This window comes from Rhinoderma darwinii, chromosome 4 (assembly GCF_050947455.1).
Source record: "Rhinoderma darwinii isolate aRhiDar2 chromosome 4, aRhiDar2.hap1, whole genome shotgun sequence".
Taxonomy (NCBI): domain Eukaryota; kingdom Metazoa; phylum Chordata; class Amphibia; order Anura; family Rhinodermatidae; genus Rhinoderma; species Rhinoderma darwinii.
In genome coordinates this window covers 85,191,235-85,210,463 of record NC_134690.1, presented here as the reverse complement: position 1 = coordinate 85,210,463, position 19,229 = coordinate 85,191,235, and the positions used below count along the sequence as shown (strand labels likewise).

General features: G+C 41.7%; 1 protein-coding gene across 1 annotated transcript in view; it reads right to left on the bottom strand.

Annotated features, from left to right (window-relative positions):
* Positions 1 to 2,239: 2,239 nt before the first annotated feature.
* ADIPOQ (adiponectin, C1Q and collagen domain containing) overlaps positions 2,240 to 19,229 on the bottom strand; it is a 35,314-nt gene continuing 18,324 nt past the window's right edge. The window contains exon 3 of the mRNA XM_075863944.1: positions 2,240 to 3,181. Within this exon, the coding sequence (XP_075720059.1) occupies positions 2,667 to 3,181 (515 nt within the window). The 3' untranslated portion in view covers positions 2,240 to 2,666. The remainder of the gene's footprint in view (positions 3,182 to 19,229) is intronic.

Here is a 19,229-nt window from a genome sequence, read left to right as displayed (position 1 = left end):
TTCGGGAATTGATCAGGGATATAAAATACGATCTACTCAGGTTATGGTCCGTTTTCCCGGCTATTAAGGTGGTGTGGTCAGAGATTGTCCCGCGGAAGGTTTGGCGGCATGCTAGATCGGTGCAGCGGTTGAATAAAGCCAGGGTTAAGGTTAATCGGGCAGTTTCGGGTTTCGTGGTGAGAAACGGGGGGGGGTCTTCGTGCGTCATTATGACTTAGAGGATGGCCAGGGTAATTATTGGCTAGGTGATGGTGTGCACCTGACGGCCGTGGGGATCGACCTGTGGACTCTGCGCCTGCAGGAATGTATCGAAAGGGCCCTCTCGTTGGGTGGGGGCTCGCATACTTAAAGGTGTCTAAGTATGTTCGTGTGGCGGATTGGGGGTCCTTGGAGTTGGTGGTAAATTACTGTGGGGGGGGGGGGGATTCATAGGGGGTATGGTCCCTCCCCAATTTATTATGGTTGGTAGTCTGCTCAATTTGGGCTCCTGCTGGGTGGTGTCCCGAGGAGTGGTCAATTAGGGCTCCCGCTGGGTGGTGTCCCGGGGAGTGGTCAATTTGGGCTCCCGCTGGGTGGTGTCCCGGGGAGTGGTTGCGGTTGAGGTCAGCCAACTGCAGGTATAACGGTGCCCCTGAGCCAGTAGGGTGACGGCTAGGAGTAAAATACTATGCAGGTGGGCTGTTTCGTGACAGACTTTTGTAGCTCCAAGGACTCCCCTTCCATTGTTATTATTATTTGTAAATTGTTGTTCTTGATGTTTGTTTGTAAATAAAATGGCTGCTGTGGCCAAATTTATCCAACCCAAGTGTCTGAGTCTTATTAGAGGGACAGTTTGGGAAAAGGTATGGCCATTAATGGGGAAGGTGAGTAGGTGAAGCCACTTCCCCCCCCCCGGTAGGAGTGTACGCACTCTACAGTCCCCTGATCAAGGCTTTTCCACACACAACGGAATTGTTGCAGAAAATTTCTGCAGCAATTCCGTTGAAAGTCAAAGGCTTTCCGCTGCGACAAAAACGCACCATTTCCTGCAGTATTTGCGGCAAAAAATGGTGCGTAAATTGCTGCGTTTTTTCCAATGTTAGGAGTTGGAGACATCTCCTCCGAGAAACGCAACAATCAAGGACACTTTCCGTAGCACCGTCCGAAAAATACGCACCGCAGGTCAATTTCGGCTCAGAAATTTTATGTCGCATTTTTTCCGGCTGAAAAAAATGCGGCAATTCCGCAGCAACTCTTGGGCTGGCATCGATCCCAGTGAGAACACCACCGCAGGACTCCTGCCTTCTTCTGATCACTGCTGCAGTCAGCAGCGATCAGCTGTTTTGATGCAGCGCCCAGCGGGACATTTTGAAGACCGCCCGGGACGGCGGGACAGCGGTGAGAAACCGGGACTGTCCCGCCGGATCCGGGACAGTTGGGAGGTATGCCCATACTAATACAATATAGATGATGTTAACATTATGCAACTAAGAGCAGCTTCAGAAGATTGGGGGAGAGAGTAAGACAGAGAGGGAGCTCATACTTTTCTTAGCAGAGTTCTTGCATGCAGCTCTGAGGACAAAGCTCTTTACATAGCAATAAAACAAGTTTTTAAAGAAGAAAATTGTCACACGTCAAAAAACTGAATGACCGTGGAGGACACTGCATATTCTCAGTGACACATTCTATTCTACAATACAATCTCTATAAACATTACTATCATTTGTGCAATGTAAAGAGTGAAATCCGCGGGAAAATCTATAACAAAATCCACATTTAACACGGATATTTCAGATTTTGCGATGGATTTGCTGCAACATCCACGGCAGAAAATCTGTGTTATGTCTGGACTTACCCTAATGTTTTAGTGAAGGTGTACATTACTTTGTATATGCTAAAAGAACATTTCACCATAAAATAAGAACAGGTCAGTAATTGATTTATCTGTAAATAGTTTATCTGTTTCTGGAAAAGCTGAGCGACCACCAGTATAGACACCAGTGCAGGTTCTAGGTGGCAGGCACTAAGTTTAACCAGAATTCTTAAAAAATGTCTCACTGCTTTATAGGCAGGGTCTTTTTGTGTGTTTCGGCTGGGTGACAAACCTTTGGCAGTCGGAATGACAGCCTTGTCGGTATTTACCCACCTATTCCAAAAAATTTATGTAACCGTGAATTGTTAAATAATATTTATAACAACTTGACATTAGAGGACCATGCTAGGACTTTGTATTTTTTTTTTAAATTTAATTGTAGGGTAAATGCTCTTGAAGTTTCTCCCATGGATAAATACCCTTCCACAGGAACATATATAGTTTTAGGCTAGAAATGGAAACACAGTATATGAATAATTAATATGTAAGTAACGGCAAACTAAGCAATGGTTTGGGAGAAAACCAAAAACATTTCATTCAATGCAAGAACCAAAACAAGATCAAAACTTTGAGGTAACATTTTTCCCTTTCCAGCTTTTTTTTTTACATCATTTTCAATCTGACCTCAATATCACCAACGTAGACATTGGGATTTACAAGATCAACATTTGATACTGTGATGTCAGGGTACTCTTGCGGATGACCAAAGCAAGCACTGGGATACATTTGCCATTTTTAATAGGGCACCTGCTTACATGGCCTTTATTGTCTATTGGACAGACTGTAGGACATTTTATATTGGATATGAGCAGAGTTACATGGTTTTGTAGCTTGGATACAACAAAATTCCTGAGAACGTTGAGTCATTGAGATTATCTCCATAAATGCCTCCAAAGTCCTCCCCATATATCTGCAGCCAAACTTCATCGCCAACATCTAAGGCCAGAAGGATGGAGCCTGAGGCCTGATCCACATTATTTGTCTGAAACTGGTCAAAGGTAAACATAATGGGTTTGTTATTCTTGTACAATCCGATTTTGACATCCTTCATATAGACGGTGAGATGGTAGGTGAATAAATAAAGGCCCTTAATATGGCAGGTGAACTTTCCAGTTGTGTCGTCATAGTGGCGTTGCTCATTGTAAAAGACTTTAGTGAAGCGTATAGGTACATTTGGAGTGGAAACTTTGGTGCTAAGTCCCACACTAAAGGCTGAATGTTGTAAAAAAGGACTCTCCCCTGTTTGGCCCTTGGGACCCAGAAAACCACGTGGCCCTTCAAGTCCTGGATGTCCTTGTTCGCCAACTTCTCCTTTCTGCCCATTAGCACCTGTGAATATTGATAGAACTCATATGAATATTTCACATCATGCAATACATCAACCATATATTTAGGGCAGTTCTAACTGTTTAAAAAATATTAAAAAGGATTTTCACCCGAAACATAATAGATTACTTATAAAATAGTAAATCAGAATTTACAGCAGTTTGGAAATTGCTTTTTTACTTTCATAGATATTGACATTTTTCCTTTCTGGTTTGGCAGCCATTTTTGCAAAAGTAAGAACAGGAAATGCAGGTGTATTGGTTGCCACTTTTGAATCAGGGTATATTCACATGTGTAGGTTTTACTCAGGTTTTGTATGCAGTTTTTGAAGCCCAAACCAGGTGTGGATCACACAGAGAGAAAAAGTATAAAGGAGAGTTACCACTTCTCTTAATTGAATCAACTCCTGGTTTTGGCTTAAAAAACTGCATTAAAGAACCTGAACGTAACCTGATCAAAACCTGCACATGTGAATACCCCCTCCTCAGAAACGGACAATCGGCTGTTCTTTTGTCAGAATGTTCTAATCATAACTTGAACATCAGTTGCTGAGAAGCTAATTCAAAGGTGACAACCAATATGGCTGCACTTCCTGTTGTAACTTTTTTAAAAATGTCTGCCACAACAAACCAAAACACGACAATATTTTAGAAAATTAACCCCTTCCCGACATACGCCGTATATATACGGCGCTGCCGGGAAGAAGTTCCCGCAAACTGCAGTACAGTTACGTCGCAGTGATGGTGCGTGCTCAGAAGCAGAGCCGGCACCATCACCGCGGGGTGACATCTATATTATACAGCTGGCACCCTCCTGTAACTGCCAGGACTGGAGCTATTTTACGATCTGGCTGATTAACCCCTCAGATGCTGCGCTCAATCGCTGGGTTGCTGTGGCAATCGGAGGCCAAATAATAGCATCCGAGTCTGCCTTGTACGGGAGACTCGGCGTGTCCTCATAGGCTTGGTGTCAGTGAATAACTGACAGCGCTAATACACTGTGCTACGTACACACTGCAAACTTTCCCAGCAAAATTTCCCAAACTACAAAGGAGAAAAAGTCCCCAAAAGGTGCAGATTGTTACAAAAGTGGGATAAGAAAGAAAACCGTTTATTAGTGCGACACCGGCCTGCGCATAACGGATCGCTTCACATCGTAACACACATCTATGGATAATTGTATTATTTACCCCATTATTATACCCTCTTATTATGCCCTGATGTTCTCCGCACAGATTACATATACCCCTGATATACTCCACACAAATTACATATGCCACCACATTATAAACTGAAATACCAGCAAAACTCAAACAAAACTACCAAGCAAAATCCATGCTCAAAATGGCGGTTTTCCCTTCTTAGCCCTACAGTGTGCCCAAACAGCAATTTATGTCCACAAGTAAGGCATTACCATACCCAGGATAACCTGCTTAACAATTTATGGGGTAAGATTCTCTAGGGGCACAACATATTGTGCGATGAATAGGCATATCATTGGAAAAATTGCAATTTTCACTTTGCACCATCCACTGCGTATTCATTTCTGAAAAACACCTGTGGAGTCTAAATTCTCACTACACCCCTTGATAAATGCCTTTAGGGGTGTAGTTTCTAAAACGGGGTCACTTCTGTTTGGTACATTAGTGGTTTTGCAAATGCAACATGCATTCCGCAAACCATTCAAGCAAAATCTACACTCCAAAAGATAAATACCGCTCCTTTTCTGCTGAATGCTCCCATATATGTAAACAGCTGATTATAACCACATATGTTACCGTACTCGGGAGAATTTTTTACAAATGTTGGGGTGCTTTTTCTTCTCTATTCCTTGTAAAAATGAAAAATGTTGATCTAAAACTACATCTTGTTGTAAAAAAAAAAATATTTTTCATTTCCATGGCTTAATTCAAATTAATTCAGCAAAAAACCTTTGGGATCAAAATTTTCACTATACCCCTAGATGATTCCTCAGGGGTGCAGTTTCTCAAATGGAGTCACTTTTGGGGTGTTTCCACTGTACTAGTACTACAGGGGCTCAGCAAATGTGACATGGCGCCCAGAAACCATTCCAAAATCCAAATGGTGCTCCTTCCATTCTGAGCCCTACCGTGTGTCCAAACAGATGTTTATGACCACATGTGGGGTATTGTTTTACTCGGGAGAAATTGCTTTACAAATTTTGTGGTGCATTTTCTCCTTCAGTCCTTGTGGAAATGAAAACAATTAGCTAAACCTACATTTTCTTTGAAAAAATGTAGATTTTCATTTTTACGGCCTACTTCCAATAAGTTCTGTAAAACACCTGTGGGGTCAAAATGCTCACTGTACCCCTAGATAATTTCCTCAATGGGTGTAGTTTCCAAAATGGGGTCACTTGTTGGGGGTTTCCACTGTTTTGTCCCCTCAGGGGCTTTGCAAATGCGACATGGCCACCGCAAACCATTTCTGCTAAATTTGAGTTCCAAAAGCCAAATGGCGCTCTTTCCTTTCTCAGCCTCGCCATGTGTCCAAACAGCCGTTTATTACCACATGTGGGGTACTGTTTTACTCAGGAGAAATTTCTTTACAAATTTTATGGTGCTTTTTCTCCTTTAGTCCTTGTGGAAATGAAAACAAATTAGCAAAACCTACATTTTATTTGAAAAAAATCTAGATTTTCATTTTCATGGCTTAGTTCCAAAAGTTTTTGTAAAAAAACTGGCATGTCAAAATGCTTACTACACCCCTATATAAATTCTTTGAGGGGTGTAGTTTCCCAAATGGCGTCACTTTTGGGGGGTTTCCACTGTTTTAGTTCCACAAGACCTCTTCAAAGCTGACATGGTGCCTAAAATATATTCTAATAAAAAGGAGGCCCAAAATCCACTAGGTGCTACTTTGCTTCGGAGGCCGGTGCTTCAGTCCAGTAGCACGCTACGGCCACATGTGAGATATTTACTAAAACTGCAGAACCTGGGCAATAAATATTGAGTTGCATTTCCCTGATAAAACCGTCTGTGGTACAAAAAAAATGGATTCAAAATGAATTTCTGCAAAAAAATAATGAACTTTGTAAATATCACCTCTACGTTGCCTTAATTCCTGCAAAATGTCTAAAGCGTTAAGAAACTTTCTAAATGCTGTTTTTAATACTTTGAGGGGTGAAGTTTTTAAAATGGGGTGACTTATTGGGGGTTTCTAATATCTAAGGACCTCAAACCCACTTCGGAACTGAAATGGCCCCTGTGAAAATAGCCTTTTGAAATTTTCTTGAAAATGTGATAAATTGCTGCTAAAGTTCTAAGCCTTGTAATACCCTAGAAAAATAAAAGGATGTTCAAAAAACAATGCCACACTAAAGTAGACATATGGGGGATGTTAATTAGCAACATTTTTGTGTGGTATAACTGACTGTCTTACAAGCAGATACATTTAAACTGAGAAAAATGCAAATTTTTGCAATTTTTTTGCTACATTTTTCTGTTTTTCACAATTAAATACTGAATGTATCGGGTAAATTTTGCCAGTAACATAAAGTCCAATGTGTCACGAGAAAACATTCTCAGAATCGCTTGTATAGGTAAAAGCATTCCGAAGTTCTTACCACATAAAGTGAAACATGTCAGATTTGAAAAATGAGGCTCTGTCAGGAAGGTCAAAAGTGGCCAAAGAGGGAAGGGGTTAAACATGTTTACAAAACTTTGACTCTAACTTTTACGTTTTGGTTGGAAATTAATTTCAATATTCAAAGTTTTTTTGTAGATTGTAAGTGTGTCATTTAGTAAGATCATAATTTTTGTTCTTGTTTTTATTGTCTCATGTTGTGTACTTAACTCCTTAGTGACCAGCATAATTAAGACCTTAATGACCAAGCTATTTTTAAAGTTTTTCCATTGTAGCATTCAAAGAGCTATAGCTTATTATTTTTGCGTTGACATAGTTGTATAAAGACTTGTCTTTTTGCGGGACAAGTTGTATTTTTTAATAGCACTATTTTGTGGTACATATAATTTATCTATTAAGTTTTATTAACTTTTTTTTGGGTGTAATAGAAAAAACCCCAGCAATTTTCACACTCTTTTTGTTCTGTCCTTAATTTACGCTGTTTACCGTGTGGTATAAATAAAATAATAATTTTATTCAGCGGGTTGTTACGATTGCAACGATACCAAATTTATATCGTTTTCATTTTCTGCTACTTTTACACAGTAAAAACAGTTTTTTCAAAATTATTTGTTTTTGTGTCTCCATATTTCAAGAGCCATAACTTTTTTATTTTTCCTCCGATGGAGCTGTATGAGGGCTTTTTTTTTTTGTGGGACAACTTGTAGTTTTTATTTCTACCATTTTGGAGTACATGCGGCTTTTTGATCACTTTTTATCACATTTTTTTAAGGCGGGATGAACAGAAAACTGCAATTCTGGCATTGTTTTTTATTTTATTTTTTTACGGCGTTAACTAAGCGGGTTAAATAACAATAGCTTTAATGTTGGGGTTGTTACGGATGTGCCAATTCCAAATATGTGTAACTTTTTTAGTTTTTTCATAATAAAGCATTTTGTAAAAGGGGGTTTTTCATTTTTTTTACATGGGGTTTTTATTTATTTATTATTAACTTTATTAAAAAATGTTTAAACTTTTTTATTAGTCCCACTAGGGGACTTCACTATGCGATTGTTTGATAGTTTTTGTAATACGCTTCAATACTTCTGTATTGCAGTGTATTACTGCTTGCCATTACTGCCTAAGAGGCGTTAACTAGAGGCAGACCTGGAGTCCTTTGTTAGGCTGCAGGCTGCCATAGATGTCATCGCCACACTGCAATCGATCACATTGCAGGGTGCCGATGGGATGAGAGAGGGAGCTCCCTCCCTCCAAAGCCACTCAGATGCGGCGCTCGCTTTTCGATCCACCAGCTCTAGCAGCTCTTCCGGCAGCTGAGAGCAGGGAGCTTTTACTGCTCCTGGCGGCGCTGCTTTATTCTGATGAATGGAATATGCGAACAGGTTCTGGAACCTTCCACCTTACGCTCGTGAAGCCCTGCTGCCTCAGCGTGACGGAGCTGCCGCCGGAAAACAAGAAGGAAGATTGTTGCAGGATGTGACGGAACAGCAGGAGGCGGAGCCGGCAGAGAAAGAGTTGGGGCTAATGGAGAGAGACAGGACGCCGGGAAAAAGAGCAAGGCAGAGCCAAGTTATTTATTCGCCGCCTCCTCCCAGCAGCCGGAGCAGAAGCAGCGGACGAACAGCTGGATAAGGGGCGGAGACAGTCCAGTCAGCTGAGCGGAGGCAGTGTTGGCGGTTGGCATCAGGAGACCGATTGGGAACACCTACAAGGCAGCAGTTCCAGGATTGTCTTTCTAAGTCAGAAGCGCTGGCAAGCGCTCCACAACAGCGGCGTCATACAGCTGCCGCCGCAGGTCGAGCTGCGCATTCAGGAGCGGGGTCGCAGCGAGAGCAGCAGGGCTTAGCTCCATATGTGGTACTAGGGCCAGAAGAGGACCATGGTACAACGAAGTCGTTGATGGGTGAGATGAATGCAATCCCCAATAATGTCCTTCTTGCTAACTTTATGAAATTAGTTTTTGATTTTATTGTTAAAGCGTCAGCTCCTAGATCAGCAGCTGGAGTATGGGTTGAACCAAACCGTTCAGCTAGCAACATGACAGAGAGTAGCTCTAATACTTCTGTTGTGTTACCACATGATTTAAATCCTGATCCTTTAGGGTAAGGCCACACGGTGCAGTCACGGTGCGTTTATGTTGCGTTTTTAAACAGCAGCAAGTCATTTTTCAATAGAAGTCAACGGTGAAATTTGTGTTATGGACAGACTGCTGCTATTATATTACAATGTGTTTTCTGTGTAGTTGACCGCATCTTCATAATGTCCAACCGCATGCGGTTAATGACCGCGCTGCCAATGTTGTTGCTGAACTGCTTGCGTTTTTGCTGACAGTTCTGCAATGCCGTGTAATGAACTATATACAGGAAGCACCTAACAAACTTCAACCCGGGGGAAAACTATGTCCATAAACTATGTGCGTAAAAAAACGCATGCAGTTGACCGCATGCGGTTTTCAAATGCAACAAAACCGCATCAACAAAGCACCTTGTGGCCTTACCCTTAGTTAACGTCCCTTTATTAAATAATGGTACAGGTGTAGTGGAGACATGTGAAGTAAATTCGTGTGTAGAATTGGAAAATTTGGCGTAATGAATTTATTGAGGTTTTAGTATTAGCCTCCAGCTAAAGAACACATTGTTTGTACTGATAATAAAGATGATAAGAATGATTATGAGAGGAAATGTAGTATGCCTAGGTCTTTTAATAACTGGTTACAGTAGTTTTACACTTAGGGTCAGTTCACACAGAGTGTTTTGTCACCTTTTTTGATGGGGAAACTGCGTCGGAAAACGCGCCAAAAAACGTCCGAAAATGCCTCCCATTGAGGTGTTTTTTTTCCTGCGAGCGGGAAAACCATCTCGCGGGAAAAAGAAGCGACATGCCCTATCTTCGGGTGTTTACGTCTCTGACCTCCCATTGACATCAATGGGAGGCAGAGAAAGCGTATTTTGAGGCGTTTTTGCCCATGGCGCTGAATGGACGCGAGCAAAAAACGCAGCAGAAAATGCGACAAACGGCGTGAAAGCAGATCAAAATCTGCCTGCAAAAAACTCTGTGTGAACATAGCCGTAGGGCAGATTCAGACGAACGTTGCGTTTTTGCGCGCGCAAACCACGCTGCGTTTTGCGCACGCAAAAACCATTTTACAGCTGCGTGTGTCATCCGTGTATGATGTGCGGCTGCGTGATTTTCACGCAGCCGCCATCATAGAGATGAGGCTAGTCGACGCCCGTCACTGTCCAAGGTGCTGAAAGAGCTAACTGATCGGCAGTAACTCTTTCAGCACCCTCGACAGTGAATGCCGAACACAATATACAGCAACCTGTTAAAAAAAAAGAAAAAGTTCGTACTTACCGAGAACTTCCCTCCCGGCCGTTGCCTTGGTGACGCGTCCTTGGTGACGCGCCTCTCTTGACATCGGGCCCCACCTCCTTGGATGACGCGGCAGTCCATGTGACCGCTGCAGCCTGTGCTTGGCCTGTGATTGGCTGGAGCTGTCACTTGGACTGAATTGTCATCCCGGGAGGTCAGACTGGAGGAAGAAGCCGGGAGTTATCGGTAAGTGAGAACTTCGTTTTTTTTTTTTTTACAGGTTCATGTATATTGGGATCGGAAGTCACTGTCCATGGTGCTGAAACAGTTTAACTCTTTCAGCACCCTGGACAGTGACTATCTCCTGACGTCGCGCACCGGAAATATTTTTGCCGGGTTCGGCCAAAACTAGTTCGGCCGAACCCGGTGAAGTTTGGTTCGGTTGTCCGGGTTCGCTCATCTAAAAAGACACTCCGTTTGGATGTTTGGAAACAGAAAAGCACGTGGTGCTTTTCTGTTTACATTCATCCTTTTGACAGCTGGTGCGCTGTTTCAGTCGGTTCGCACGGAAGTGCTTCCGTGCGACCTGCGTGGTTTTCACGCACCCATTGACTTCAATGGGTGCGTGATGCGCGAAATACGCGGAGATATTGAACATGTCGCGTTTTTTGCGCAGCTGACAAACGCTGCGCAAAAAGCACGGACTGTCTGTACTGCCCCATAGACTTGTATTGGTCTGTGCGTGGCGCGTGAAAACCACGCGGCCCGCACGGACCGAATACACGTTCGTGTGAATCCCCCCTTATTCTGCAGTTTTAGGTGAGAAATTTCCAAAAAAAATGTGGTGGTTTATGTCAACATATTGACATTGTACTTGAGGCATATTGCAATTTCGGCGGTATGGCTTGTAACAACTATGAAGAAATGTTCAGACAGAAGTTAGCAATTTACCTGTCCTTTAAATATAGGATGTGGGTCTTTGACTTAATCTAATGTTGCCACAAAGATCTACTCCAGTTAAACAGCAAAATGCTGTTCAAGGTAACCTTAGGAAAGGAGTTTGTTTCGCTTTTAACCCCTTCCCGACATTTGACGTATCCATAGGTCAAAGTCGGGTAGAGGAAGTATGGAGCCGGCGCACGGAGTGAACCCGCTCCATACGATGCCGGTGTCGGCTGTATGTTATAGCCGACACTTTAGAGTAATGAGTGGCATCGCGCTCGAGCGCGATCCCACTTGTTTAACTCGGTAAATGCCGCGTTCAATAGCGACCGCAGCATTTAAATAGTTAGAAAGAGGGGGGCGATACCCTCTAAAAGCTCATCGCGCCCCCCACAACACAATCGCGCGGGGGGGTGATGATTGCTATGGCTGCTTGGGGGCCTCTCGCAGGGCTTAATAGAAGCCTGTCAGAATCACGATATACTGCAATACATTAGTATTGCAGTATATCGTGCAAGCGATCTAACGATCGCTGGTTGAAGTCCCCTAGGGGGACTAATAAAAAAAGTAAAAATTAGTAAAATAAAGTTATTTTTTATGTCAAAAAAATTTAAAGTTCGAAAAACCCCCTTTTCCCATTTTCCCCCTAGAGCATAGTAAAATAAATAAACATAATTGGTATTGCCGCGTCCGTAAAAGTCTGAACTATTACAATATATCATTATTTAACCCGCACGGTGAACGCTGTAAAAAAAAAAAATTTAAACGCCAGAATCTCTATTTTTGGTCACCTCATCTCCCACAAAAAAATGAAATAAAAAGTGATCAAAACATTGCATGCACCCCAAAATGGTATCATTAAAACTTACAGCTTATCCCACAAAAAGTAAGCCCTCATACCCCTTAATCGATGGAAAAATAAAAAAGTTATGGCTGTCTGAATTTGGCAACACAAAATACATTTTATTTTTTACACTTAGGATTTTACTTGTAAATGTAGTAAAATATAGAAAAAACTATATATATATATTTGGTATCGCCGTAATCGTATTAACCCACAGAAAAAAGTTAACATGTTGTTTTAATTGCACAGTGAATTACGTAAAAACGACGCGCAAAAAACAATGTAGGAATCGCTGTTTTTTTCATTTTCTACCCCACAAATATTTTTTTCCCTTTTCCTAGTACATTCTATGGCACAATAAATGATGCTACAAAAAACTACAACTCGTCCCGCAAAAATCAAGCCCTCATAGTACTATATCGATGGAAAAATAAAGACGTTATGGCTTTTGGAAGGGTTAAAGAAACGACTTGGAAATGGTTTAATAACTGTCGGTATAAACACGAGTGTTCCTTTTGTGGGGGCGCTCACCCCATGTGTAGATGTTTTAAGAAAGCAAGTCAGTCAACTCAGCAGCAGCCCAGCACTTAGGCCCCATGCACACGACCGTGCCCGCAATCACGGCCCGTGATTGCGGGCACGGCCGGCCACTGACTGACAGCCGCATTTTCGGGCCGTGCTCCCATACAAAGTATGGGAGCACGGCTCGCAAAATGCGAAAGAATGGACATGTTCCATAATTCCTGGAACATTTCCACGGCACTGACACCCTTCCGTAGTGCTACGGAAAGGTGTCAGTGTTCAATGAAAGTGAATAGCTCCGTTTTTGCGGACCGCAATTGCGGTCCGCAAAAACGGAGGTTTTTTGCTGTCGTGTGCATGGGGCCTAAGGAGTTGTTATCAAAAAGCATGGATGCCAGTGATTCTGGTAAAAATGTTACCATGGCTCGCGCGTTACCCAGACAAGGTGAAAGCTGAGCTTATTTTTAATGCTTTTAATGAGGATTTTGAAATTCCAATATTTAATGGCCAAGGCTGCTGCTGGGTTGATAATTTAAAATCAGTTGCTCTCCATAAATTAATTGTTTATGATAAATTATTATTTTGCCACAGGGCTTTATTAGCCAAGGCAGACATAAAATCAGCTTTTAGATTACTGCCGGTTATGCCTAGTGGATTTAATTCTTTAGGCTTTCAACTTGAAGATTAATTTTATTTTGATAAGTGCCTCCCTATGGGATTTTTGTTATCGTGCTATTATTTTGAGGCTATTTCTACCTTTCATCATTGGGTAGTAGAGGATCAGATGCCAAATGGAGGTCTATTAGATTATTTGGATGACTTTTTATTTAGATAGTAATACCACACAAAATAGTGACTAGTTCACATTTCCAATATGTCTACTTTATGTTTGCATCATTTTTTGAACGTCCTTTTATTTTTCTTGGACGTTACAAGGCAAGGAACTTTAGCAGCACTTTCTCACATTTTCAAGAAAATTTCAAAAGGCTATTTTTTTCATCTCTTAAGTGGCTTTGAGCGCCTTACATATTAGATAGACCCCATAAATCACCAGATTTTAAAAACTACACCCCTCAAAGTATTCAAAACAGCATTCAGAAAGTTTCTTAACCATTTAGGCGATTCACAAGAATTAATGCAAAGTAGAGGGGAAATTGACATAAAATTTCTTTATTGCCCAGATTCTGCAGTTTTTAGAAATATCCCACATGTGGCCCTAGTGTGGTAATGGACTGAAACACCGGCCTCAGAAGCAGAGAAGCAACTAGTGGATTTTGGGGCTTCCCTCTTTTAGAATATATTTTAGGCACCATGTCAGGTTTGAAGAGGTCTTGTTGTGCCAAAACAGTGGAAATCCCCCAAACGTGACCCCGTTTTGGAAACTACACACCTCAAGGAATTTGTCTAGGTATAGTTAGAATCTTGACTCCACTGGTCTTTTGCTATATTTCTTGGAGTTAGTCTGTGAAAATGAAAATCAACTTTTTTTCTGAAAAAACTTTGAATTTTTCTATTTTTACAAGAAATAAAGAATAAAAAACGCCCCAAAATTTGTAAAGCAGTTTCTCCTGATTAGGGCAATACCCCATATTTGGTAATAAACTGCTGTTTGGACCCATGGCAGGAATCAGTAGGGAGACAGCGCCATTTGGGGTTTGGAGCCCAGATTGGAATGGTTTTTGGGTGCCATGTCGTGTTTGCAATGCCCTGGAGGGACCAAAACAGTGCAAACCCCCCCAAAAGTGACCCCATTTTGGAAAATACACCCCTCAAGGAATTTTTTTAGGGGTATAGTTAGCATTTTGTCCCCACAGGTTTTTTGCTGAATTTAGTGGAATTAGGCCATGAAAATTAAAATCTACTTTTTTTCTGAAAAACATAGAAATGTTAAATGTTTACAAGGAATAAAGGAGAAAAGATCCCCATTCACATTTGTAAGGCAATTTCTCCCGATTACGGCAATACCCCATATGTAGTAATAAACTACTGTTTGGACCCACAGCGGGGCTTAGAAGGGAAGGAGCGCCATTTGGGTTTTTGAACTCAAATTTAGCTGGAACGGTTTTCGGGTGTCATGTCACATTTGCAAAGCCCTGAGAGATCGAAACCGTGGAAACAACCCAAAGGTGAACCCATTTGGGAAACTACACCCCTTAAGGAATCTATCTAGGGGTATAGTGAGCATTTAAACCCCACAGGTCTTTTGCATAATTTATTATAATTAGGCTTTGGAAATGATTATCAACATTTTTTTCCACTAAAATGTTGCATTTTTTCATTTTCACATAGGATAAAGAAGGAAAAAGCCGCCCAACATTTGTAAAGCAATTTTTCCCGAGTACGGCAATACCCCACATGTGGTCATAAATGTTTTTTCATTAGCAAGTAATTAACCTTTTCACGACTGATCCATGTTTTGCTCTTTCATTTTAGTTTTTCCCTTCCCGCTTTTCAAGAGCCATATTTTTTTATTATTTTTGGTACATACAACTTGAAGATTAATTTTATTTTGATAAGTGCCTCCCTATGGGATTTTTGTTATCGTGCTATTATTTTGAGGCTATTTCTACCTTTCATCATTGGGTAGTAGAGGATCAGATGCCAAATGGAGGTCTATTAGATTATTTGGATGACTTTTTATTTAGATAGTAATACCACACAAAATAGTGACTAGTTCACATTTCCAATATGTCTACTTTATGTTTGCATCATTTTTTGAACGTCCTTTTATTTTTCTTGGACGTTACAAGGCAAGGAACTTTAGCAGCACTTTCTCACATTTTCAAGAAAATTTCAAAAGGCTATTTTTTTCATCTCTTAAGTGGCTTTGAGCGCCTTACATATTAGATAGACCCCATAAATCACCAGATTTTAAAAACTACACCCCTCAAAGTATTCAAAACAGCATTCAGAAAGTTTCTTAACCATTTAGGCGATTCACAAGAATTAATGCAAAGTAGAGGGGAAATTGACATAAAATTTCTTTATTGCCCAGATTCTGCAGTTTTTAGAAATATCCCACATGTGGCCCTAGTGTGGTAATGGACTGAAACACCGGCCTCAGAAGCAGAGAAGCAACTAGTGGATTTTGGGGCTTCCCTCTTTTAGAATATATTTTAGGCACCATGTCAGGTTTGAAGAGGTCTTGTTGTGCCAAAACAGTGGAAATCCCCCAAACGTGACCCCGTTTTGGAAACTACACACCTCAAGGAATTTGTCTAGGTATAGTTAGAATCTTGACTCCACTGGTCTTTTGCTATATTTCTTGGAGTTAGTCTGTGAAAATGAAAATCAACTTTTTTTCTGAAAAAACTTTGAATTTTTCTATTTTTACAAGAAATAAAGAATAAAAAACGCCCCAAAATTTGTAAAGCAGTTTCTCCTGATTAGGGCAATACCCCATATTTGGTAATAAACTGCTGTTTGGACCCATGGCAGGAATCAGTAGGGAGACAGCGCCATTTGGGGTTTGGAGCCCAGATTGGAATGGTTTTTGGGTGCCATGTCGTGTTTGCAATGCCCTGGAGGGACCAAAACAGTGCAAACCCCCCCAAAAGTGACCCCATTTTGGAAAATACACCCCTCAAGGAATTTTTTTAGGGGTATAGTTAGCATTTTGTCCCCACAGGTTTTTTGCTGAATTTAGTGGAATTAGGCCATGAAAATTAAAATCTACTTTTTTTCTGAAAAACATAGAAATGTTAAATGTTTACAAGGAATAAAGGAGAAAAGATCCCCATTCACATTTGTAAGGCAATTTCTCCCGATTACGGCAATACCCCATATGTAGTAATAAACTACTGTTTGGACCCACAGCGGGGCTTAGAAGGGAAGGAGCGCCATTTGGGTTTTTGAACTCAAATTTAGCTGGAACGGTTTTCGGGTGTCATGTCACATTTGCAAAGCCCTGAGAGATCGAAACCGTGGAAACAACCCAAAGGTGAACCCATTTGGGAAACTACACCCCTTAAGGAATCTATCTAGGGGTATAGTGAGCATTTAAACCCCACAGGTCTTTTGCATAATTTATTATAATTAGGCTTTGGAAATGATTATCAACATTTTTTTCCACTAAAATGTTGCATTTTTTCATTTTCACATAGGATAAAGAAGGAAAAAGCCGCCCAACATTTGTAAAGCAATTTTTCCCGAGTACGGCAATACCCCACATGTGGTCATAAATGTTTTTTCATTAGCAAGTAATTAACCTTTTCACGACTGATCCATGTTTTGCTCTTTCATTTTAGTTTTTCCCTTCCCGCTTTTCAAGAGCCATATTTTTTTATTATTTTTGGTACATACAACTTCTTGATCACTTATTATGAAATTTTTTTTTTTTTAGAGCTAAGGTGACCAAAAACAGCCATTATGGCGGTTGAAATATTTTCTTTTTTACGGCATTAATCGTGCGAGTTAAGTAATGGTATATTGTAATAGTTTGGACTTTTATGGACGTAGCGTAATCATTACTTTAGAGGAAAAATGGGGAAAGGTCTTTTTCTTTTGGACTTTAAATATTTCTTTAATTTTTTTCACTAATAATAACTTTACTTTTTTTTACACATTTTATTAGTCCCCCTAGGAGACTTGAACCAACGATCATTAGATCGTTGGTACAATACACTGCAATACTAATGTATTGCAGTATATTACCATTTTTACAGGCGTCTTTAACAGCGCAATCGCTGTTCTGATCCGTTAGTCCCGAGTGTCAGCTGTAATACACCGCTAACGCATGCAGCGTATGGCTACCTACAGGGGGACTGTGTGTGGAGCTATCTACAGGGGGGCTGTTTGTGGCGCTATGTACAGGGGGGCTGTGTGTGGTGCTATCTACAGGGGACTGTGTCTGGAGCTATCTACAGGGGGGCTATGTGTGGAGCTATCTACAGGGGGGCTGTATCTGGCGCTATGTACAGGGGGCTGTGTCTGGAGCTATCTACAGGGGGGCTGTGTGTGGAGCAATCTACAGGGGGGCTGTGTGTGGAGCTATCTACAGGGGGGCTGTATCTGGCTCTATCTACAGGTGGGGCTGTGTCTGGCGCTATGTACAGGGAGGCTGTATCTAGCGCTATCTACAGGGGGGCTGTGTGTGGCGCTATGTACAGGGGGCTGTGTCTGAAGCTATCTACAGGGGGGCTGTGTGTGGAGCTATCTACAGGGGGGCTGTATCTGGCGCTATGTACAGGGGGACTGTATCTGGCGCTATGTACAGGGGGGCTGTGTGTGGTGATATGTACAGGGGGGCTGTATCTGGCGCTATGTACAGGGGGCTGTGTGTGGCGCTATGTACAGGGGGGGCTGTATCTGGCGCTATGTACAGGGGGCTGTGTGTGGCGCTATCTACAGGGGGGCTGTGTGTGGTGCTATCTACAGGCGGCTGTATCTGACGCTATGTACAGGGGGGCTGTGTGTGGCACTATCTACAGGGGGCTGTATCTGGGGCTATCTATAGGGGGGCTGTATCTGGAGCTATCTACAGGGGGGCTGTGGTGGATGATTTTTCCATTGACCGGTAGCAGAGTTACACAACTGGAAAAAAAAAATCCCTCTTGACTTTCATTGTTCTCAGCCTTTTAGTTTGTCCTGCAGCTGCTGCCGTGATGAGCAAATGTTATACCCAAGATAGGAAAAGTAACACAAAGACGATATAACCTGAAATATAATATCTGTGATATCCAGACAGTCTAGAGATCCCTAGTGAGAATGTGCGCTTGTTATTTGCAGAAGGATCTGGCCGTGATTTGATGTGTTTATGCGGGATATTGGGAGTGGTCAAGGGGGTGGCTTAAAATGTCCCTCTTTTCCGAATTTAAAAGTTGGGAGGTATGGTTTTACTGGTATTTCAGTTCATAATGTGGGGGCATATGTAAGCTGTGTGGAGTACATCAGGATATATGTAAGCTGTGCAGAGTACATCAGGGTATATGTAAACTGGGCAGAGTACATCAGGGTATATGTAAACTGTGCGGAGTACATCAGGGTATATGTAAGTTGGGCGAAGTACATCAGGGTATATGTAAGCTGTGCGGAGTACATCAGGATATATGTAATCTGTGCAGAGTACATCAGGGTATATGTAAGCTGTTGTGGAGTACATCAGGTTATATGTAAGCTGTGCAGAGTACATCAGGGTATATGTAAGCTGTGCGGAGTACATCAGGGTATATGTAAGCTGTGAGGAGTACATCAGGGTATATGTAAGTTGGGCGAAGTACATCAGGGTATATGTAAGCTGTGCAGAGTACATCAGGGTATATGTAAGCTGTGCGGAGTACATCAGGATATATGTAAGCTGTGTGGAGTACATCAGGGTATATGTAAGCTGTGCAGAGTACCTCAGGGTATATGTAAGCTGTGCAGAGTACATCAGGGTATATGTAAGCTGTGCAGAGTACATCAGGGTATATGTAAACTGGGCAGAGTACATCAGGGTATATGTAAGCTGTGCGGAGTACATCAGGATATATGTAATCTGTGCAGAGTACATCAGGGTATATGTAAGCTGTGCAGAGTACATCAGGGTATATGTAAGCTGTGAGGAGTACATCAGGGTATATGTAAGTTGGGCGAAGTACATCAGGGTATATGTAAGCTGTGCAGAGTACATCAGGGTATATGTAAACTGGGCAGAGTACATCAGGGTATATGTAAGCTGTGCGGAGTACATCAGGATATATGTAATCTGTGCAGAGTACATCAGGGTATATGTAAGCTGTGCGGAGTACATCAGGGTATATGTAAGCTGTGAGGAGTACATCAGGGTATATGTAAGTTGGGCGAAGTACATCAGGGTATATGTAAGCTGTGCAGAGTACATCAGGG